The 23,370-nt window shown below is 42.6% G+C and overlaps 1 protein-coding gene across 2 annotated transcripts in view; it reads left to right on the top strand.

The window, feature by feature from the left end:
• DPYSL3 (dihydropyrimidinase like 3) overlaps window positions 1-23,370 on the top strand; it is a 146,073-nt gene that overhangs the window by 95,239 nt on the left and 27,464 nt on the right. For both annotated transcript variants that reach the window (XM_049874003.1, XM_049874004.1), the window contains exons 2-5: window positions 12,799-12,887; window positions 14,235-14,419; window positions 18,906-19,070; window positions 23,149-23,210. In XM_049874003.1, coding sequence (XP_049729960.1) covers window positions 12,799-12,887; window positions 14,235-14,419; window positions 18,906-19,070; window positions 23,149-23,210 — 501 coding nt within the window. The remainder of the gene's footprint in view (window positions 1-12,798; window positions 12,888-14,234; window positions 14,420-18,905; window positions 19,071-23,148; window positions 23,211-23,370) is intronic.

Below are 23,370 nucleotides of genomic sequence, written 5' to 3'. Positions count from 1 at the left end.
TACATTATGGACTGCCAGAAGAATAGACAAATCTGTTTTGGAAGAAGTACAGCCAGACTGCTCCTTAGAAGCAAGGATGGCGAGACCTTATCTTGCTTACTTTGGACATTACCAGGAGGGACCAATCCCTGGAGAAGACATGATGTTTGGTAAAGTAGAGGGTTAGTGGAAAAGAGGAAGACCCTCAGTGAAGTGGATTGACGTAGTGGCTGCCAACAGTGTACTCAAACATACCTACTATTGTGAGAAGGGTGCATGACTGGGCAGTGTTTTGTTCTGTTATATACATGGGGTCTCTGAGTTAGAACTGAGTCAACGACACCTAACAACAACTACTTTTGGGGGTCAGAAGGGAGGGTATCTAGGTATTCAGGTAGAAGACATTGACCTGAGAATATTTGTGCCCTAGCTTTTAACCCATTGCTTTTGAGTTGATTCTGACTCATAGCAACCCTATAGGGCAGAGTAGAACTGTCCCATAGAGATTCCAAGGAGCACTTGGTGGATTCGAATTGCTGACCTCTTGGTTAGCAACAGTAGCACTTAACCACTATGCCAACAGGGTTTCCTAGCTTTTAAAGGTACCTGCATTTGTTGAGCACCTAACTTGCCCTAGCATCTGGGCCTAATCCTTACAGCAGTCCTTTGAGACAGATATCATTTTCCTCATTTTGCAGATAGGACTGTGACTCCATAACAGGGCTTTGCCGGTTCATTCTAGCTTGAACCCCTGCTGAGAACTTGCATTTCTAACAAGTTCTCAGGAGATGCTAATGCTGCTGGTTAGGGAACAATTCTGAGAACCACAAGTAGAGCAGCGGTTCTTTCAAGATTTATTATACATAAGAATCACTTGGGGCTCTTGTTAAAATGTAGATTCTGATTGGGTATATCTGGGCTGGAAATGAAAATTGTCAGCAGGAGTTCGAACCGGAATGGACCGGTTCAAAGCCTTGCTCCACAGCTCTTGTCTTTCCCCCATTCCATCAGGCTGTTCTGGCCCTGATTCACCCCTTGGGTTCTTTAGCTGCAGATTGAGTGATGAAGCCCCTCTGATGTCTGGACTCCACGGCAGAACACACCGGGGAACATACCTGGTCTTTGAGACAGACCCATCCTCCCACGCACTCTATCCCAGGGCCTTTCTCCAGCAGTGTGGTATAAGCTCTGGAGCACCACAGCTGTGCCTTCTCTTAAACATGTCCACCATGGGGCAGTTTTAGGAAGTTGCATAAGCCAGTGGTTGTGTGCTTCAAACCACAGTCCCCAGGCAGCCCTTGCCAGCTTTAAAAGTATAAGGTCAGTCTTGGAGAAGAATCCCTTGTGGTCTCCACAAATAGATGGGAGTAATTGCCTGTCATTTGAAGGTGCCGCTCACACATTCCAAGGCCCCAGCCCACATTCCTCCTCTGGGAATTGCATTTTGGCTGGCTTTCAGATTTAGTGAAAGGGATTCTTTCTTGTTTCCAAGTGGCAATAGGGTGGGAACTCACTAGACTCCCCTGTCATTGTAAAGGCCCAGTCAAAGCCAGCTGCCATTCAGAAATGATCAAAGAGGAGAACTCCTAAAGGAAGAGGGAGCTTGGTACCATTCAGCGGTGCAGCAGCCCAGACAGGCAGAGTGATTCATTCAGGGTCACAGAGCTCTGACCAGATTCCTGACTCCCACTCCAAAGACCGTTCTGCCATTCTTGGTGGCTGTTCAGTTGGCATAACCGTTTTCAGTGTGACATTAACTCAAGTCCATGCATTCGCATCTGACCGTCCTCTTAAATCCCAGCAACCCAGATGCTGACCAGAATCTCAGAGTTATTATTCATAGTCTTGCACCTCAATTTTGCTACACCTGTTTCTGTTCTCCATTTCCGTTAATGGAGCCTTCCTGGCCATCCTTGCCTTGACACTTCAGTCAGCTTTGACAGTTCACTTTCCATTCCTCTTCAGTTGCCAGGTCTATTCAGGCTTTTCTCCGCAGTATGCTGTATTTTTCCATCTATATGTCTGCTATAACACTGGACCATAGCAGTCACCTTGTTCTATTTCCTTTTTATGATTTTTAGAAATTAAATACTTAAAAAAAAATTAAATGCCTTTAAAGGTTAAAAAAAAGCACATTCATTGTATAATTAGTGAAATGATGTAAATAAATAAATGAGAGAAAAAAAGTAAGTTTCCCATACCTGCTCCCTCTGCATCCCTACCTCCTACCATGTTGTTGCTCTGTGCTGTTGAGTTGATTCTGACTCATAGTGACCCTCTAGGACAAAGTAGAACTGCCCCATAGAGTTTCCTAGGCTGTAATCTTTACGGGAGCAGATTGCCAGGTCTTTTCTCCCACGAAGTGGCTGATGTGTTTGAAATGCCAACCTTTTAGTTAGCAGCTGAGTGCTTAACCATTGCACCACCAGGGCTCCTCCACCTACCATACCCAAGGTTAATAATTTAGTGTACGTCCTTTCAGACCTCTTTCCAGCTCACACAAAACCATAATAAGCATATTTACATATAATATTTTCTATTTGCTTTTCAAGAATAGAATCCTATTTTGCACATTCATCTGCAACTTACTTATTTTAGGTATTTCTTTGGTTATAGATCGATATAAGCCATTTTATAAATAGCTGCATAGTAAAGTTCTGGCCGTATCGCAGTTTATTAAGTCCTGTCCCTTTGTGGGGTATTCAGAAGCTGGGCTTGATATTTTGTTTACCTGTCCAGATACGCTCTCCACTTTTTCCTGCCCTTCTTCACACTCTCTCTGGACCTGTATGAACTGCATCCACAGTTGTCCTTGGGCTTCTGCTTGGAATTAGTTCATGGGGCACCAGCAGGAGATTGGAGGGTGGGCGAACATGAAGCCAGGGGATTTCCCTTCGTTTCCTTTCCGTCAGTCACTGTGTATTGGCTGCATCCCTCTACTGAAGGCCACAGCTTCTGCCAGGCGGCCTTCTCCATATAGCCACCGTCTCCTGTTCTGGTCACCTCTCTGTCCCATTGCCCCTGTCAGGCCTGGGAATGGCAATGGCTCCCTGCTGTTGGTGCATTCTGGATACTGCACATCATTCACTTTCCCTGAACCCTGTCCATGCCTTGGTAAATAGTCCCTTTGTTGTTATTAGTTGCCATCAAGTTGCCAATCCCATGTACACCAGAACAAAACGTTGTCCAGTCCTGCCCCATTAATGATATGCTCAAGTCCATGGTGCAGTCACTGTGTATTCTGGGTGCCTTTCAACTTAGTGGGCTCTTCTTCCAGCACTATATCGGACAGTATTCTGTAGTGATCCATTGAGTTTTCATTGGCTAATTTTAGGAAATAGCTTACCTGAGCTTTCTTCCTAGTCTGTCTTAGTCTGGAAGCTCCACTGAAACTGTCTGCCATGAGTGACCCTGCTGGTATTTGAAATACTTGTGGCATGGTTTCTAGCATCATAGTAATATGCAATCCATAATAGGACAAACTGACCATAATAACCCAGCTTGATTATTCCATCTGTTTGCTCTGGGTGCCCTGAGTGGTAGGGGATGGTGTTTTATTTTCTTCCTGTTACTTGTAGCTATTTTCTAACTGGTTCCTTTCTTTATCTCCAGCCTGGCCATTCAGTCAACTTAATTTTTTTTTAAATCTGAGATTGTATGTCATTTATTTTCTGAAAATTCTTCCAGAGCTCCCCGCTACCCACATAATAAAGGTCAAGCTCCCTAGCTGGCCATCTCTTATATCCCACCATTCCAGCATCCTGAGCATAGGGCCCTGCCCAGCTCCACAATTTCCTACTGAAGTGCATGTCTTGCACTGATACAGTTGGTCCTCTGATGACTGGTGATGTGACGTTGGACAAGTGAGCTCAACTCTCTAAGCTTCAGTGTCTTCATCAATTCAATGGGGGATGATAACAGCATACAATTAATAGCATTTTAATGAAGATTAATTGAACAAAATGTATGTGACACTTCTAAGAGTTTTAGACACATAAGGAGAATTCAGTGAATGACAGTTATGAATTATTGCTTCCCCCCCACCCCCACCACATGAGCAGACTTGCCTTTGGCCTAGCTCTTGGACCCCGTCAGCCGTTTCCCCAAGACTCACCTCAAACATGGCTTCCGTGAACCCTTCTTTGATTTCTGCTAGACAGAAGGACTTCTCTTTTCCTTTTTCACACCACATTGTTATTTGTGTTTGTGACTTGTTTTAACTATGGTTTTACCTTTGCTTCTTCATGCACCTATCGTAGAACTTGACAGCCAGTAGTCACACCAAATATATGTTTCAGGAATAAATTATTCAACCCATTTATCCTTAGACTCTAGGCCTGGGTTGAAATTTCAGGCACTCCTTCCTGATAAGGTGGGTGTTTGGCTTTTGCACAGGCTCATGGGCTAATGTGACTTAGGATTCTGTTTGAGTGAAGGTGGGTCCCAGTTCTCTGGTCCACATATGTACAGAGAGTTTTCAGCCAAACCACATGGATGGCGGCCTAAAAAGGAAAATGCAAAACAAAACAAAAAAAGGAATAAATGAAACACAAAGCTGTCATATAAATCCAGATCAAAGATGGGTGTGAATTACTTCTCTAAAACACTGACTTCGTTTTTTTTTTTTTTTGTCCATACCCTCTATTCTGGTCCTGCTTGACACTTTTCTCAGGCACTTTATATGCAGTAGCAATCACTGCCCTACATTTGTACTACAGTGTGGATTTGACTTTAATTGTACATGTGTATAATAAGAGGAAAAAAAGGGGGGGGATAGTGGTACCACAGTAGTAATAGTAGTTGTGCAAGGAGCCCTGGTGGCACAGTGGATAAAATGCTCAGCCGTGAACCAAATGGTTGTGATGCCTACCACTTATGGAGCATTGTCTACATGTTAGAATTAAATTATGACATTTAACTCTCACAATAGCCCTATGAGGTATAGGCATTATTGTTTGTACTTTATAGATACCTAGATGGATTCAGAAAGGACAAATGGTCCTTCTGACTCCAACAGACCCTTTTAGGAGATATACACCTTCACTCAGCTGGGGGAGCTGGGGCCCAGATTGGGGTCAGTTAGTCACTTGCCTGAAATCGCAGAGTAAGTCAGTGGTAGAGATGCTAATGCAGCCGCAGCTTCCTAACTCCCTCAGTGGCCACCTGCAGTTCTGAGCGGCTGCCAAACTGCGTTTAGTACTGGCTTCTATCCCAGGCAGCAGCCTTTCCATATAGCTAGAACATCCCTTCCAAAAGCCTGGCTAAAGATGTGCCATATTTCCACTTTGAGCCAGATTCGGCATATCCTGTTTTCTAGTGAGATATGTTTGTTCCCACACTTGACCCTACACCGCTCTGCCTCTTTCCCCCACCCTCCACAGCCTTGCTGACACAGTCATCAGTTGCCATGGAGTTGATTCCGACTCATGGTGACCCCATGTGTGTCAGCGTAGAGCTGTGCTCCATACAGTTTTCAGTGGCTGATTTTTCAGAAGCAGATTGCCAGGGCTTTCTTCTGAGGTGCCCCTGAGTGGATTAAAACTGCCAACGTTTCTGTTAGCAGCTGAATGAGTTAACTATTTGTACCACCCAGGGACTCCTGCTCAAGCAGAGCAGGCCCCTATTAATCTCCCTCTGCTGTCTTGCCCAGTACTTGGGCCCTTCCTGAGATTCTCTGCCTTGGATCCTTGCTCTCATTTCTGACAGTCCCATGCTGGCCTGTGTTTCAGGGGCAGAAATTGTATTTTTGCAGTTACAACAGATCATTTTAGGTGATTCTGGAATAGGGCATTAAGTAACATTGAATCACATAATGAGGAATTTTGTCCACTTTCTAAATCTTTTTCAAACCTCTGAGTAGATCCAGGAAAAAGTCTCTGGCTCTAATCGGTCTTTAACACCTCCTGTCCTTTGATAATCTCCCTTTTTAACAAATATAGCAGACCTCACCTCATCCTTTAGATGCCTTCTGAAGGCAGCAGAATATAGCCAAAATTCAGTGATGTTTTTACTGTATTCATTTCTAGGTTTACTATATATTTTTGTCAAGATCCTGGCATGTAATTTATAGGAGTAAGGTAGTATTTGCTTTTAAAATACATTAATTTAGGGATAATATTCAGTAAATAACAATACAATTTATACTAAAAAAAAAACAATATATATTTTTTTTTTTTACAATTTATACTAGGGTATGTGAAATGTCAAGGAGCCCTGGTGGTGCAATGGTTAAGCGCTTAGCTGCTAACTGCAAGGTTGGTTCTTTGAACCCACCCAGTGGCTCTGTGAGAGAAAAGACCTGGCCATCTGCTTCTATAAAGATTATAGCCAAGAAAACTCTATGGAACGGTACCACTGTGTCACATGAGGTTGCCATGAGTCGAAAATCAATTTGACAGCACCTAACAACAATGTCAAATGTCATGAAGGTGGTTCCCAAGTGACTGAGGTTTGGACTACCCACACTCAGCTGACCTTCCTGCTGGAGAGTGGAATGACTTTGCGGTACCTCCTTTCCAGTGCTGGGTTGTTCCTTCCCTCCCCATCCTCTCTGTCCTGACCTGGTCATCCACTTGTGCTTATCCATGTCTGGGACCTTGTTGAAGATTGGGAAACTGTTATCAGGGGCTGGGATTAAAATGCCATCCACAGTTGATCCCCCCACTCCACTCTGACCCAGGGCAGGTCACTGGACTTGTCTGGCCCTTTGATGATGACATCTTTAAAAAGGGAATCGTGATGTCTGGGGAGTGAAGAATGCACGTAGCTGGCTTTGATGTCCTCATTCAGGAGGCTGAGCAGCTAGACTGCCCTGGTTAATACAGCCCTTGGCTCACGCTTCCTCCACATTTCTGCTTTTTCTACCTTGAGTTCTGTCCCCCAGGAAATAGTACTGTTTGAGCCAGACTGAACATAATGAAGAAAGTGAATGCAGAGCTTCCCGTTTGTTATGCATCCTGCTTAGGGATTTGTGTTTTGAAGGGAGTACCCTAGCTTTACCTCCATCTAGCACATCTCAGCGGCCCTAAGTAGGTTTAGATGACGAGAAAAAGACTTCTCATCTGGAGAAGTTTAGAGATTTGGAATAGCCAGCCTTGTCAGACTATGCCTGGTTTCAATAAGGACTCAGAGCAGAGAAACTGCTTTACTCTTTGAGATGTCTATCTTCTCTCAGATCTTACTCTTTGTCTTTGTCTCAATGGCATGTCTGTCATTGTGGGTATTAGATCCATGCAGTGTGTAGGGAGGCTGGGTGTAGGAGGTGGTTTAAGACTTCACCGCCCACTCTCCATACTACCGGAAGAGAGTAGATTGTCATCGCCTAATGAGGGCTTATTTCCGGAGGAAGGATGACCTGGAGGAGGCATGGGAACTTGTCCTGCTGGGGTAGATTTGAAGGGGAAGTCTTGGCTGACCATGGCTGCTGGTGGCAGGAGCTAAGAACGGTTGCTGAGGATTGGCTGAGGGCTGGCGTCTCTGGAATTCCCCTCATGGCAAGGGCTGTTATATTTGACTAACAAAGTGTTAGTTCAGCTCTTCTTGAGCATTTGAGAGAGAAGAGTCTTAGAGTGGCCAGTTACTATTGTAAGGAATACTAATAGTGATGGCACTCACATGCACTGAGCATTTACAACATGCCAGGCAGGGGGCCCAGCCCTTTACATGTAGTGTTTTCTGTAATCCTTTCCAGCACCCTGAGTGAAAGGTTTCATTGTCCCCCACTTCACACATGAAGTAACTGGAGCTCAAAGAGGTAAAATCTCTTATCTGAAATCCCACAGGCAGTTATTAGTGCTACAATTCAAACTCAGGTCTGTGTACCTCACCTGCATTGCATATTTAATGGCAGAACCAGGACGAGAACGCTGATGTCCCTAGAGCCTCTTCAGTACCTTTTTCTGAATATCACATTGAGTCAACCAGACTGTCTGAGAAAGCCTGATCTTCTCTCTCTTTTTTTAAATGATGCTGCTTTGGGGAAGAAAAAATGAGGTTTCATCCATGTAGCCCATCCATTCTGATGTATCCTTAAGAATACAAGTGTTTGTAGGGAGCCAGATCCAATTGCTCAGAGAGGAATATATTTTGAATAAACGCCAGTGCCTTCAGCTGGACTTTAAAAGGATCCTGAATCCCTGCTGAGGGTCAGAGTCTGTGCTTTGAGATATGAATGCAGGTAAGAAAATATGAACCAGCTTAGATCTTGGAAGATTCGTTCTCCATTGTATAGTCTCCCTTTTTTTTCATAGGATGACAGTTTTTTGTTTTTTTCTTCTTGAGCTGCTGGAATGCCTTCAGAGCATAGAAGAGATGTGCCTCAAGTAGTGTGCTCAGGCTGACTTTATTGACTGGGAAGAAATCTGTGGAGGGCTCTGTTTTCTCTGGGAGGTATCTTCTCATTGCCTCAGGTAGACGGAGGTGGTAATTTAAGTTTTTTAAATCGAAGACCAGGGGAGGAAAACTAAAATGGGAACCAATGTCTTCCAGTAGGTTTGGGTTCAAGATTCTGTCCCTTCATTTCCTATTCTAGTTTGAATCAGAGCCATTCTTTTTTTATTATTGTTATTTGTTGTGCTTCAGGTGAAAGTTTAAAGCTCAAGTTAATTTCTGGAACCAACATTTATACACGTATTGTTATGTGACCCTAGTTGCAATCCTTACAATGTGACAACATACTCCCCCTTTCCACTCCCGGTTTCCTGTGTCCATTCAACCAGCTCCTATCCCTTTCTGTCTTCTCATCCCACCTACAGACAGGAGCTGCCCCGTTTAGTCTCATGTATCTACTTGAACTAAGAAGCACACTCCTCACAAGTATTTTATGTTTTATAGTCCAGTCTAATCTTTGTCTGAAGAGTTGGCTTCAAGAATAATTTTAGTTCTGCGTTACCAGAGAGCCTGGGGGCCATGTCTTCTGGGGTTCCTCTAGTCTCAGTCAGACCATTAAATCTGGTCTTTTTAAGTGAGTTTGAGTTCTGCAACACACTTTTCTCCTTCTCCAGGGACTCTGTGTTGTGTTCTCTGTCACGGTAAGCTCCAAAACATTATTTTAACATCTCATACCAGCCCATGGCTACTTGGTAGCACAAAGCCATATTCACCAGTTGTATCTAATATCATTGAGGATGACTTTTAATCATAGATGTAGGGTGTATTCATTTTGTGGGTTTTTGACCCCAGCATGTGTTAATCTACAAGGCTGGTCCATGAATTCACAGACAAGCATTTTTTTTGTGTCCAGAGAGGCTTGGTTTTATGTGGTCTAGGTGTGGTCAGTAGTCATACCCCACATGCAGTATTCCTCAGTGCAAGCCTGAGATTTGCCTGTCAGACTCTTCTGTGTCCGTTGACTGGTTTGGCCAGGCTGCCCTTTAGAGCAGATTCCGCATGCGTGGAAAGAGTTAAAGTTAATTAAATCATTTGGGGAGGACAAAGTAAAGACCCCTAGAGAAAGAATGTGTTTGAGCTCCATGAGTTTAGATTCTTTTTTTTTTTTTAATTTATTATTGTACTTTAGATGAAGGTTTATAGGACAAACTAGCTTGCATTAAACAACAAGTACACATATTGCTTTGTGACATTGGTTACCAACCTTATAACATGTCAACACTCTCCCTTCTCAACCTTCGGTTCCCTGTTACCAGTTTGCCTGTCCCCTCCTGCCTTCTAGTCCTTGCCCCTGGGCTGGTGTGCACCTTTAGTCTCGTTTTGTTTTATGGGCCTGTGTAATCTTTGGCTGAAGGGTAGACCTCAGGAGTGACTTCATTACTGAGCTAAAAGCATGTCCGGGGTTCATATTCTCGGGATTTCTCCAGTCTCTGCCAGGCCAGTAAGTCTGGTCTTTTTTTGTGTGAGTTAGAATTTTGTTCTGCATTTTTCTCCAGCTTTGTCCTGGACCTTCTATTGTGGTTCCTGTCAGAGCAGTCAGTGTGGTAGCCAGGCATCATCTAGTTGTACTGCACTAGTTTAGATTTGGTATATCTGCTCTGCACAATACATCAAATAATAACATTAATACTTATTTGCCCGTTGAGCAAGGATCTTGCTACTACTCCTTGCTCTGAATCCTGTGCAAGGCCTATAATTCATCTTTCGGCTCTGTTAAAAAAAGTTTCCTAATTATTGAGCCTGAGAGGGTTTATTTAATTACAATTTGAAAAGTTTCCAATAACACCATCTCAATGGTGTTAATTCCACTTGGATCAGCTCTTACTATCCCCCTGATGTACATAGGGCCTGAGATAGCTTTTGCCCCTTTCCTGACATTTGATGCTTGTTGAAGGAAGTGATAATCATACCAGTGGCTGAGGGCTGAATGTCCCTAGGCAAGAGGGGGCTCATATTTCATATCTGGTCTCAGTTCAGGCAGAAACTGGCCCCTGTCCAGAAACAAGTTTAGTTCAGCTATTTGCTGGGAAGATGAAGAACATTAGAAAGGCACTGAGTTTTGAGAAGGCACTTTTACTATTATTATTACTGTTTAACTCCTTTGGAGATACGTTGGTCACTCCGTAGACACGCAGAACAGTGAGAGTTCCATGGGACAGTGGTTCCTGGTGCTGGTCTGTTACGTGGTGCTGGGTGGCTGCATAAGAGACATCTACGGAGCATGTTGACAATACAGAGATGGTGGCCTAGAGCAGGGCCCGGAAATCTCTGTTTTCTAATGTGCGATAGTTTGGGAGCTTACCAATCTTTTTCATGTACTATTTTTTTTTTAATACTCATAACAAATGATGACATTTCTAGAGTACACTAGGTAATCTGGAGGGTATTTGGACTCCAAAATGAACCCAAAATTCAGAGTCTGAAGCAGCCAGCCAGGGACTCTTGCTGCCTTAGGCTCTGCCCAGCTACCGAGGACTGAGGACATTGCTGTCTTGGGCTCAGTCGGATACCAAAAGCTACTCATAAAATTTTGCAGTACTCCTTTCAGTAGAGTGCAATAGCCTTCATTTTTTTGCTTAAAAGTCCAATTTTCTAGCCACTTCACATAATTTTCTGACTCAGATAGTCTTTCCATCATGCTGATAAAACACAACCTCCTGTGTCCCACCTTCATCCATTCATTTGACCAATATTTGGGCTCCAGGAACTAAAGTAAAAAGACCATAGGACATGAGCTCCAAGACTAAAGGAGTTCACGGTCTGGTTGAGAGACAATTAGGCAACAAAGCAGCTATTGTAAAACAATAGAATTGTTGGAACTAAATGGCAGTGGGAGCAGGTGTGAACTTTGCTGGGGAAGTCAGGTAATGCGTCCTGGGGGAGAAGCCCTTGTAGTTGAGGCTTGAAGAAGGAGAGGATGGTTGTTGGATGCCGGGTGGACACATGAGAAGGCAGTGAGTACATCTTTGCAAGGGTTCGTGGCCAGAGAGCCTGATATGTGACAAGAACTACACATTTCGTGGTTTTACCCATTACCTTTATATTGATTCCAACTCATAGTGACCCTATAGGACAGAGTAGAACTGCCCCATAGGGTTTCCAAGGCTGTAAATCTTTACGAAAGCAGACTGCCACATCTTTCTCTCCAGGAGCAGCTGGTGTGTTTGAACCTGCAACCTTTCGGTTAGCAGCCATGCACCTTAACCACTGTGCCACTAGCGCTCTGTTTTTAGTTTTACCACTGTGTAAAATACGAGGCAGCATGTGATAGAAATGAGGGTAGACGTGTCAGCAGAGGCCAGGCCATGAAGTGCTTGTTTGTCACACGTGGTGGGAGTGTGTATTCTGCCTCATTAGCACATCTTCCTTGCCACATACGTAGGTTTTTGTTTTGTTTTTTCTAAATACCTCATTGATCTGTATCTTTTTAAAATCCTCTCCCCTGACAGTATGACATGATGAAATTCCTCGTTCTTATGCAATACCTCCAAAGCAGGAGAAACTAAGTGGTAGTTTTCTGTACCCCACCTGGAGCCCAACTTTAGCGTTCATTTTCTGGCCCTCTTCATACCTTTCATTTCTGAAGCCAGAAGTCAGCCTGTCTGGGGGCCTTCCCCATAAGACCTTTAATCTATTTGAAAGTTAGTGGTGTTGAACAGGGGGCGAAGAATCATCTTCCAAGGAATGATGATGATGGTTAGCCCTGAATATGAAGTCTTCCTGCCCTTAGCCCCGTCTAACTCAATGACCATTAATCCCCATAGTCAACATGGATGTGAAGAACGTCCGCCCTGGGTATACTGAGTATAATGAAGCAAATATAAATCCTACATAATTTCTCCATCGCGAGTTAACTACTATGGATGTTTTGTCTTATTTTCATCTAGTGGTTTTTCTCATACATTCCGCAACTTGGTGTGCAAGTGTGAATGCATGTATCAGCATTCTGGTTTTTAGCATAACATGATCTGAACATGTCCTCATGTCATTATAAATACTTTTAAAAGTCTGTTTCATTGTATGCGTGATCCTAAGTTCCATTTTTGAGAATCATCATTGAGTGCCAACAGAATACCAGATAGGGTTCTAGACACTGACATAAAAGTTACCCCACTTCAAATATGTAGTGGTTACTGAATCAGAAAAGATGATATGTGTCTCGCTTTCTCAAGTAGTTTTGTTTCCGAGAGGCTATGGTAGGTCACAGAAGCAAGAGAGGAACCTTCAGAATAATTTGAATGAGGTGCAAACAGGAAAGACTGAATCCCCAGGTACAACTAGTTCAAACATTGGGTGCCTTGAGCACACAAATGTGTTTAATAAATGTGTGCCTACTAGACCTCTAGAACAATGAATTAGCAAAACCTTGGTGGACCACTGTTCTCTGAAGTCCTGGCTGTGAAAATGACTCGTGTTTTCCTTCTTTTCTAGAGTGACCGTCTTCTTATCAAGGGAGGCAGAATCGTCAATGATGATCAATCCTTTTATGCTGATATTTACATGGAAGATGGCTTAATAAAGTACGTATACAGAGCCCTTCTCTTTATTTCTTGTACATCCTCTCTTCGTTAGAGGCTCAGAAAGAGGCCTCATTACTCTTTCCTATTAGCAATAGGATAAATGGAAGTACCAGGCAAGCTAACCAATATAAAACAATAATTTCTTCAAGATATAAACCATAATTTATTTTGTATTTTTTCTGTTACTAAAAAATACTACTATAGTTGGCTGTCTTTGGAGTTACCAAGTTCACTCACTTAGATATTTTCAGAGACGGAAAAAAATTTAGTGCCTTATACTCCTTTTCCATTTTGGAGACCACGGCAGGCATAACTAATTGATCACAGACCTTTCTGCACTGGAGCCTTGAATGCAGGCTTGGAGTCTGTCTTCATATGGTGCATCAGGCATTCACTACTAGAGTCGAATACACAAGATGAATCCTTTTTGCCATCTCTATTTGAATAGCCTGAAAGGCCACTTGCCAAGGATGTTATAGAAGGAATTTAGCCATCAGATGTGTGTGTTGGTGAGGGAAAAGTTTGGATAAACATGATCTTCATCCAGTCCTGAAATTTTGTATATATCCAACAACATTCTTAGCTCATAGAGCAGAAAAACAAATAATTTCCTTCAACTGTTACATAGTTGTTTGTCTGTGAATTAACATGCAGGGAATTTGTCCAAGGCACAGTGTCACATGCTATGGTAGATACAGTGGGCCCAATATCATCATCCTCCCTGCCCCAAGGACTTTACAGTCTTTTGGGGGAGCTGAAATATCTATAAATACACAAAGAAGTTAACATTTCAGGTAATATCAAGTATTAAATTAGTAGAGTAGATGATAAGTGCTAAGAGATTCACAGGAGGGAGAGGGCTATATAGTAGGAAGTTGGCCATTAATTATAATAGCTGATGCTTATTGAGTTCTTATATGCCTGACAGTGTTCTTTGTGCTCAACAAGTATTAACGTATTCAGTCTACAAAACAACCCTTTGGAGGAGGTGTTCTTATTACCATATGTTTTGCAAGTGAAATAATTGAGGCATGGCAAGGTTAAGTTATTTGGCCAGAGACACCCAGCTAATAAATGATAGAGCCAAGCTTGTGAATACAGATAGCCTGTAGCCAGAGCTCAGCCATGTTCTTAATTATTAGACCTGGCTGTCAGTAGAAACTTGACAAAGAAGGTGAGATTGGACTCCTCTGTACATATACCTACCTTTATTTGCTTCTAGATTGCCAAAATTCTGAATTATTTCAAAGATTATTTTGATCGATGTAAGTTGCAAAGTTTAAAATCTTTACAATACTTTATCTTAGACGTTCTTTTAAACTGCCACTTGTTTTACTGCCTCACCAGGCAAATTGGAGACAATCTGATCGTCCCTGGAGGAGTGAAGACCATTGAAGCCAATGGGAAGATGGTGATCCCAGGAGGCATTGATGTCCACACTCACTTTCAGATGCCATATAAGGGGATGACCACAGTAGATGACTTCTTCCAAGGGACAAAGGCTGCCTTAGCAGGTGGCACCACCATGATCAGTAAGTCCACAGATTTTATACACGCCTGTTCCTAAGAACTGTGTGTTCAGTGTGTTAACCATAGTGCTTTCTGATGCTATCCTGTAAACCTGTTGCCATTGAGTCAATTCTGACTCATAATGGCCTTATAGGACAGAGTAGAGCTGGCCTATAGGCTTTCCAAGGTTGCAATCTTTTTTTTTTTTTTTTTAATTTCATTTATTTTGTTGTTGTTGTTGAGAATATACACAGCAAAACATACACCAGTTCAACAGTTTCTGCATATACCTTTTAGTGACACTGATTACATTCTTCCAGTTGTGCAAGCATTCTCACCTTCCTTTTCTGAGTTGTTCCTCTATCATTAACATAAATTTATTGCCCTCTAAGGTCCCTATCTAGTCTTTCAAGTTGCTGTTGTCACTTTGATCCCATATAGATAGTTTTTAAAAGAACATAATGCCAAAGGCGGATGTTTTTTTTTACTGGTTAAGCTATTATTTGATTTTAAGAAGACTTCAGGGGATATTTTTGGTTTAAAGTTTAAAGATGATCTCATGGCAATAGTTTCAGGGGTTCATCCAACCTTCATGACTCTAGGAAGCCTGGAGTCCATGAGAATTGAAATTCTGTTCTACATTTTCCCCCTTTTGATCAGTATTCTTCTATAGAATCTTTGATCAAAATGTTCAGCAGTTCTTCTGATGTGGCAAAGGAGGCAGTTGTTCATGGAAGCAATTAGCCACGCAATCCATATCCTCCTATTTCCGATTCACCTTCTTCCTCTTTTGCTCCAGCTGAATAGAGACTAATTGTTGTGCCTTGGATGACCGCTTTCAAGCTTTTAAGACCCCAGGCACTCCAAAAAAAGTAGGAGGTAGAACAGAAACACTAAACATATTATTAGGCCAATCAACTAGAATGTCCCATGAAAGGAGACCTGGTGGCACAGTGCTTCAGTGTTCTGCTGTTAACCGAAAGGTCTGAGGCCTGAACTCACCAGCTGCACCACGGGAGAAAGATGTGGCAGTCTGTTTCTGTAAAGATTTACAACCTTGGAAACCCTATGGGACAGTTCTACTTTGTCCTCTAGGGTCGCTATGAATTGGAATCAACTTGATGGCAATGGCTTTGGGTTTTTTGATCCCATGAATCCATGACCCTAAACCTCCAAACCAAGAAACCAAATCCCATGAGGTTTTTGGTTGTACATAAGCAGCCTCAGCAGCTACTCTTTTTTGTTTATTTGTTTTGTCATTGTAAATATATCCATCACACAAGGCTGTAATCTTTATTGAAGCAGACTCTCACATCTTTTTCCCAAGGAATGCCTGGTGGGTTCGAACCTCTGACCATTTGGTTAGTAGCTGAGTGCTTAACCATTGCACCACCAGGGTGCCTTATGATAACCTGTATACTTCCCTAATTTCAGCTCTCTAGACTTTCTGCCTGATGGGCCTGAGAAAAGGTGCTGTTGTTGTTAATTGCCGTTGAGTTGGCTCTGACTTTTGATGACTGTTTATACAGCATATCAAAGGCTCACCCAGTTCTGTGCCATCCTTATGATCGTTGGCATATTTGAGTCCATCGTTGCAGCCATTGTGTATGGCCTTTGTGTGATACCTTCCAACTTAGGGGGCTCATCTTCCAGCACTATATCGGGCAATATTCTGTTGTGATCCATAATGTTTTCACTGGCTAATATTCATAAGCAGATCTTTCTTGTTAGTATGTCTTAGTGTGGAATCTTCTCTGAAACCTGTCCCATCGGGTGACCTTTCTGGTATTTAAATACTGGTGGCATAACTTTCAGCATCATAGCAACATGCAAGCCACCACGGTATGACAAATTGACAGACGATTGATGGAGAAGAAAAGGTAGTTATGAGGAAGTGCACAGCTCACTACAGATGCAGAGAGGAGATTCATGGAGCTTCTGGCCATGAGAGCAGCAGCCCTCTCTTGTCTGCCTCAGCAACAGGGAGCTGACTTCTGAAGTGGGTGGGGGGTCAGAATTATTACCTCTGGGCCAATCACTGGAAAAGTGGACTCAGAAAGTGTGAAGACCAGGCAAAAAGTTATACCAGAACTGCCAGCTTATGTCCTGGGGAGGAGAGGGCAGAGAGCACTGGCATAGCAGCATGAACAAGGCTAGGAAGCTTCCCTGAGAGAATGATGATTGAGACTTGTGCTTCTTGGAAAATTAGTGGGCTTCATTGGCACATTGGCATTCAGTGCTATCTGATCTGCACTGTCTTTTGACTAATTCATATCTTTAAGATTAGGCAAGCTGTGGTGATGATTTTTCCTTTTTTTTTCACTGATAGCTTTTGGAATTCCAAAAAACCTAGGGAGTTGCATAGCATTGGAATATTGGACAGATAGCATTCCAGGGCAGACCTCCCTGTCCCAGAGGAATCTCGATGAATTGGGTCCTATTCCAGCCACGGCCCCAAACTTGGGCAGCCAGAGCCTTGTTTATTTTAACACCGTAAACATTCACCCAAGAGCAAGAACAGCCTGAGCTGTAGAACTATTTACTGTCTAACTTTCTTTAGACTGGAACACAAGAGGGGTCAGCCTCAGCTAGCTGGGTGCGGAAGCCCAGGAAAATTGCATCAAGGCCATAAAAGGTGCAATTCAGTGAGACCACAGCTTTTCTCCAGCTGAGGAGAGGAAGCCAGCTGACTTCTCAGCAGCTGCCTGCCCACGAAAGCCTTGGTGTGGTTCCAGACATTTGTAATGTAGCTCCATGCATTTGCTTTCCGATAAGTGCACTTACATGGCCTTTGATAGAAGACTGAGGAAGTGAGTGATCTTGACTTGGCTTTCTACCATCTGGGGGAGGAGTTGGATCTGCTCTACATCCTTAAGATGGGTATTAGCTGCTTGGTCTTCTGCATTAGGGAAGGGGCCAGAGGAAAATCAAAGTTCTAGGGGATAAGAGAACAAAACATGAAAAGAACCACAGATGTATGCATCTCCTCCATAGACAATTCAGAAATCCTACATGCACACATTTAAAAAAAAAAAAAAACAACCCACTGCCATTAAGTTGATTCTGACTCGTAGTGATCCTATAGGACAGAGTAGAACTGCCCTATAGAGTTTCCAAGAAACAGCTGATGGATTCGAACTGCTGGCCTTTTGATTAGCAGCTGTAGCTCTTAACTACTGCATCACCAGGGCTCTAGATACACATGTACGCACACAAAAGAATGAAAGAAAAGAAAATCCATAATCTCACAACAGTGGTAAAGTTTTGCTATATATTCCATGCATATTTTTTTCCTATTAACAAAAATGAAATCGTAACATGTCCTATAATTCAACCTGCCATTTTCTCTAAATAATACATCACAGATATCTTTCCATTCCTTTAGTTTGATTCTATCCCAGCGTTTTGAATGGATGCCTAATGATGCATTTTATGAAGGTATCATGATTTATGTATTTAACCGATCTCCGTGCATTGTGAAATACTTCATGGCTGGTTTTTCACTGACATGATAATGCAGTAGCAAACATCCTGAGAGCCCAAATGTTGCATACAGCCATATTTATTTCCTTAGGAATAATTCATAGGCATAGAAGCACTGAGTAAGCATTATGACAGATATCAAGATCTTTGATATCTATTTCAAAATTATGCTCCAGCAAGGCTGTATCAATTGATACTCTCCCCTAGTTGCCCAGGGGAACATACAAGAGTATAATTTTTGCTGTATGCCCACCAACTGTGAGTATTTATTATTTTTTTTGAAAAGTTATCCATGGTTGCAGGTACTGAAAGGGTAGGTTTAGGCCTCAAAGAAACCGGATTCTAGACAAAAAAAAATTTACATGGAAATAGGACCTATGGATTTGGTGTCAGGTTTACTTTTTCTATTGCAGAAAGGACCAGGATGCAAAACTCTTGAGCCCCAACATAATCTTAAAACCCCTCCCTTCACTGGGGCAGTTCTACTCTGTCCTATAGGATCACTATGAGTCGGAATCGACTCGATGGCACTGGTTTTTGGGTTTCACTTTAAGAAGAGAGCCTGGCTTCAAGAAAACCTTATGAGGCAGTTCTACTTTGTCATGGGGTCCCTATCAGTCAGAATTGGCTTGATGGGCATTGAACAGCATGGCACAGAGTAGGCACTCATTGATAGCTAAACTTCATCGAACACTTACTATGTGCCAGGCATCAAGTGAAGCACTTTTAAAGCATTTTCCTGTTTAATCATGTAACAAATTTCGAAAGAAGGCACTATTACATACCTCCCCACTCCCCACTCAGTAGCCATTTTAAGGATGAGAAAGCTGAGCTTTAGAGAAGCGAGTAGTTTGCCCAAAATCACTTAGCTAAGTGGCATTTAAGTCTTCAGCAACCTTGAAACCATCAGGGAGCACTTTCTAAGGTCAATCCTATGCTCAGGGAGTGGAGATTCTCCAGCCATAGCTGAGCAAGCAGGAGCAGGCCTGTGCCAGTGGGTCTCCCATCTGTTGCCTCTGTCTTCAGTTGACCATGTAGTGCCGGAACCTGAGTCCAGCCTGACGGAGGCCTATGAGAAGTGGCGAGAGTGGGCCGATGGGAAGAGCTGCTGTGACTACGCCCTGCATGTGGACATCACCCACTGGAACGACAGTGTCAAGCAGGAAGTGCAGAGTCTCATCAAGGACAAAGGTGAGCCTGAGCATACCCCCTGCACTTCTCCTTTGGCTTCTCCTATGGCTTCCCCTCCCATACCATCCACCCATTTGAGTCACTTCCCCTGCTTGGGGCCAAGAACCTAGAGCATGAGCTTGGGTGGGTACCACCATGTTCTAGGCACTTGATTTTTATGTATGTGATCTTACTCCTCATAGCACCCGCATGAGAGAGGAGTTGTTATACCTTCCTTGTAGATAGAGAAAGTAAGGCTTAAAATAACTAGCCCAAGATTAGAGTTAGTAAGCAATAGATCTATCCAAAGTCTGTGCTCTTCACTTCCATGCAATACACTGCCCATTTTACAGAGGAAGAAACTGAGGTTAGGAGAGGTTCACTTAACTGACATGAGGTAACATGCTGGTAAACATGAGATTAAGGATTTTAAACCCTCCTATTTTTTTTTACTCCGAAGATCAAACAGTTACTCTTATATAACAATCGTACCCTCAGAAAAGACTAAGACATTTCTGGGAGCAAGGATTTTGTTGACACTAAGGCTAGGAGCTTGGGGCCTAAAAACAAGTTCAGGTATGTGTGTGTGTACCCTTTTAGTGAGTATGTGGTTTAGGTTCTGTCTTAGTTATTTAGCGCTACTGTTACAGAAATACAAGTGGATGGCTTTAACAAACAAGTTTATTCTCTCACAGTTTAGGAAGCTAGAAGTCAGAATTCAGGGCACCAGCTCCAGGAGAAGGCTTTCTCTCTCTGTAGGCTCTAGGGCAGGGTCCTTGTTATCAATATTCTCTTGGTCTAGGAACTTCTCAGTGCAGGGTCCCCAGGTCCAAAGGATGCGCTCTGCTTCTGGTGCTGCTTTCTTGGTGGTATGAAGTCCCTCTCCTCTCTGCTCACTTCTCTCTTTTATATCTCAAAAGAGATTGACTCAAGGTATAACCTAATCCTTTAGTTTGAGTCCTGCCCCCTTAACATAACTGCCTGTAATCCTGCTTCGTTAACATCACAGAGGTTAGTATTTATAGCACATCAAATAATCACATCAGATCACAAAATGATAGACAACTATGCAATACTGGGAGTCATGGCTTAGCCTAGTTGACATACATTTTTGGGGGACACAATTCAATCCATAACAGGTTCCCATTATTTTCTTAGATTCTTCTGCTGTCTAATTCTTTCTACTTTTTGATCAACAGATATTTTACTGTTTACTCCCTCCCACATACATGCAATATGCTCAGCATTGTAAGGTGGCCTAGGGGATATATCAAAATATAAGCCATGGCCTCTGCTGAACATCCAAGCAAAGGAAGCAGTCCAGTGAAGAACAAACAAATAAATATGTAAGACTCAGGAACTATTATCAAATAAGTAGTCTAGATGTAAATGTTAGGAGTTCAGTGGAGGAGAGGAGTTTGCTCTGAGTTGAAGGGATAAGGAACATCTCTTAGAAGATGAGATTCCCTTTCCATCCCTTCCTTACCCCACGAGCCCTGAGTAGGTAGTCCTCTTGGAGAAGCATCCTTCATGATTCAGAATGTGAGATGAGCCTCTTCCCTTCTTTCTTGCGTCTCCTTTTGCACCAGGCATCTCAACTGGGGTAGAGACCTAAATGACTTCAACACCCATTTCCCTGCCAAGAGGCCTGGGTCATTCCATGGATAACATAGAGGCTTGTGGGAAGGGTAGTGCTGAGAAAACTGCCCAGAGTTGAACCACTCTGGGTAGGGAAGTTCTCAAATTACAACCCACTTTCGGTCTGGAACACTGTAGGCTGAGATGGCCTTCATGGTTGGAGACCAAAATTGTCTTCTTTTCCCCCAAATGACCCTCTGTTCACCATTCCTACCTATTTTTGTAAATCAATGTATTAATCAGTTTGAGTCTAAATGAAATAGCTCTTTCTGTATAAATCTTAAAAAGAAAATGACTGTTAAGTTGACTCCAACTCATGGTGACCCCATGTGTGTCAGAGTGGAACTGTACTCCATTGGGCTGTTTTGTTTTTTAAAATAATTTATTTTATTTTGTTGTTGCTGTTGAGAATATACACAGTAAAATATAAACCAATTTGACAGTCTTTACACGTACAATTCAGTGACATCGATTATATCCTTCAAGCTGTGCAACCATTCTCGCCCTCCTTTTCTGAGTTGTTCCTCCCCCAGTAACATAAACTTAGGCCCCCTAAGGTTCTTATCTAATCTTTCCAGTTGCTATTGTTATTTTGATCCCATACAGATAGTTCTTAAAAGAACATAATGCTCAAGGCAGATATTCTTTACTAGTTAAGCTAAACTATTGTTTGGTTTTAAGAAGACTTTAGGGGATATTTTTGGTTTATGGTTTAAAGATTATCTCAGGGCAGTAGCTTCAGGGGTTCATCTAGCCTGCATGGCTCCAGAAAGAGTCCATGAGAATTTGAAATTCTGGTTTGCATTATTCCCCTTTTGATCAAGAATCTTTGATCAAAATGTTCAGTAATGGTAGCTGGGTGCCATCCAGTTCTTCTGACAGCCATCCAAGGTACAATTAGTCTGTATTCACCTGGAACCCAGAGTTAGAAGCAGAGTTAGGAATAGAGGGAGAAAATGCAATGTGTGGCTAATTACCTCCAAGAACAGCTGCCTCCATAGTGTTTTAATGGCTCATTTTTCAGAATTAAATCTCTAGGCCTTTCTTCCAAGGCATCTTTGGGTGCACCCAAGTTGCCAGCCTTTTGGTTAGCAGTTGAGCTTGTTAACTGTTGGCACTATCAAGGCCTTCTTATAACCCTTAACCTGTTGCAGTTGAGTCGATTCCAACTCATAGTGACCCTATAGGATAGAGTAGAACTGCCTCATAGAGTTTCCAAGGAGCGCCTGGCGGATTTGAACTACCAACCTTTAGGTTAGCAGCCATAGCACTTAAACACTATACCACCAGGGTTTCCCTTATAACCCTTAGGACTTAGATATTTAGACCTCAATTGAAACTTGCCTTCTGTGTTAGTTATCTAGTGATGCTATGAGAGAAATACCACAAGTGGGTGGCTTTAATAAACAGAAATTTATTTTGTAAGTTAGGAGGCTAGAAGTCCAAATTCAGGGCACTGGCTCTAGGAGAAGCCTTTCTCTTTCTGTCAGCTCTGGAGGAAGGTCCTTGTCTCTTCTGAGCTTCTGGTCCTTGGTCATCTTCATGTGTCTTGGCATCTGTCTTCCCTCATCTCTGCTCTTTTGCTGCTTGCTTAATCTGCTTTTGTCTCAAAAAAAGATTGATTTAAGACACACCCTACACTAATACTGCCTCAATAACATAACAAAAATTCATTCCAAAATGGGATTATAACCTCAGGTATAGAGGTTAAGATTTGCAGCACATATTTTGGGGAGACACAATTCAGTCCATAACACCTTCTGTCCATTATCTCTGTTAGCTCTCCAAGGGCAAGGTCTATCTTAGTTCTCCTCTCAGATCTAATACCCTGTACAGGCCTAGTGTATAGCAGACATTCATTAAATAGTGACATAAACCAATCCCCAGGAGATCCATTAATGGAGACCAAATATGTGCCAGGCCTGATGATAAGACCTCTGTATGCTTTGTTTCAATCAATGTTCACAACCACCTTATGAAGTAGGGTATTATTATTGTTCCCATTTTATAGATGAGGAAACCAAGTCTCAGAGAGGCTAAATAGTCCAAGCTCGCTGAGCTAGTATGTGGTGGATTCCAGGTGGTGTAACCCCAATGTATGAACACAGCTGCTATACTACAGTGATTCTTTATGATAAATATTGCCTCGAAAGATATCAAAACATATCTGCCCTCTGCTGGAGAATGCTTGAGGGGGAGAGGTGAGGAAGAGGTGTGGAAGCAGATACCGTTTGGTTATGACATCACTTAGAAATTGTTGATTTTATGGGGTGGGGAGGGAGGAACTGGACACACAGAAAATGCTTTCGAAGAATGTGAAGAAAGCTATCTGCTTTGCATTGGACAGGAACCTTTATTATAATTGGTCTCATGGGTGATAGAGAGAAGTGGGTGCAAAGAGTGGTGACTGGTCGTGATAATACTTTCTCTTGTTTCCCCGTACCTCTCCTCTCTCTTACAGGGGTTAACTCCTTCATGGTTTACATGGCCTATAAGGATTTGTATCAAGTGTCCAACACAGAGGTAACAGCCCATTTGCTGTGTGGTTTGGGTAGCGGGGTGGATTTTCTGTTTTTGCTGATGACCTTGGCTTTTCACATGAGTCACTGTGGTCACTGTGGGAGATTCCTGGGCCAGAGTGCTTATGGAAGCCCTTGCAGTCCATGCTACTTTTTAAATAAAG

The sequence above is a fragment of the Elephas maximus genome, chromosome 2, assembly GCF_024166365.1.
Source record: "Elephas maximus indicus isolate mEleMax1 chromosome 2, mEleMax1 primary haplotype, whole genome shotgun sequence".
In the NCBI taxonomy this organism is placed as follows: domain Eukaryota; kingdom Metazoa; phylum Chordata; class Mammalia; order Proboscidea; family Elephantidae; genus Elephas; species Elephas maximus.
This window is presented reverse-complemented; position numbering and strand designations above follow the sequence as displayed.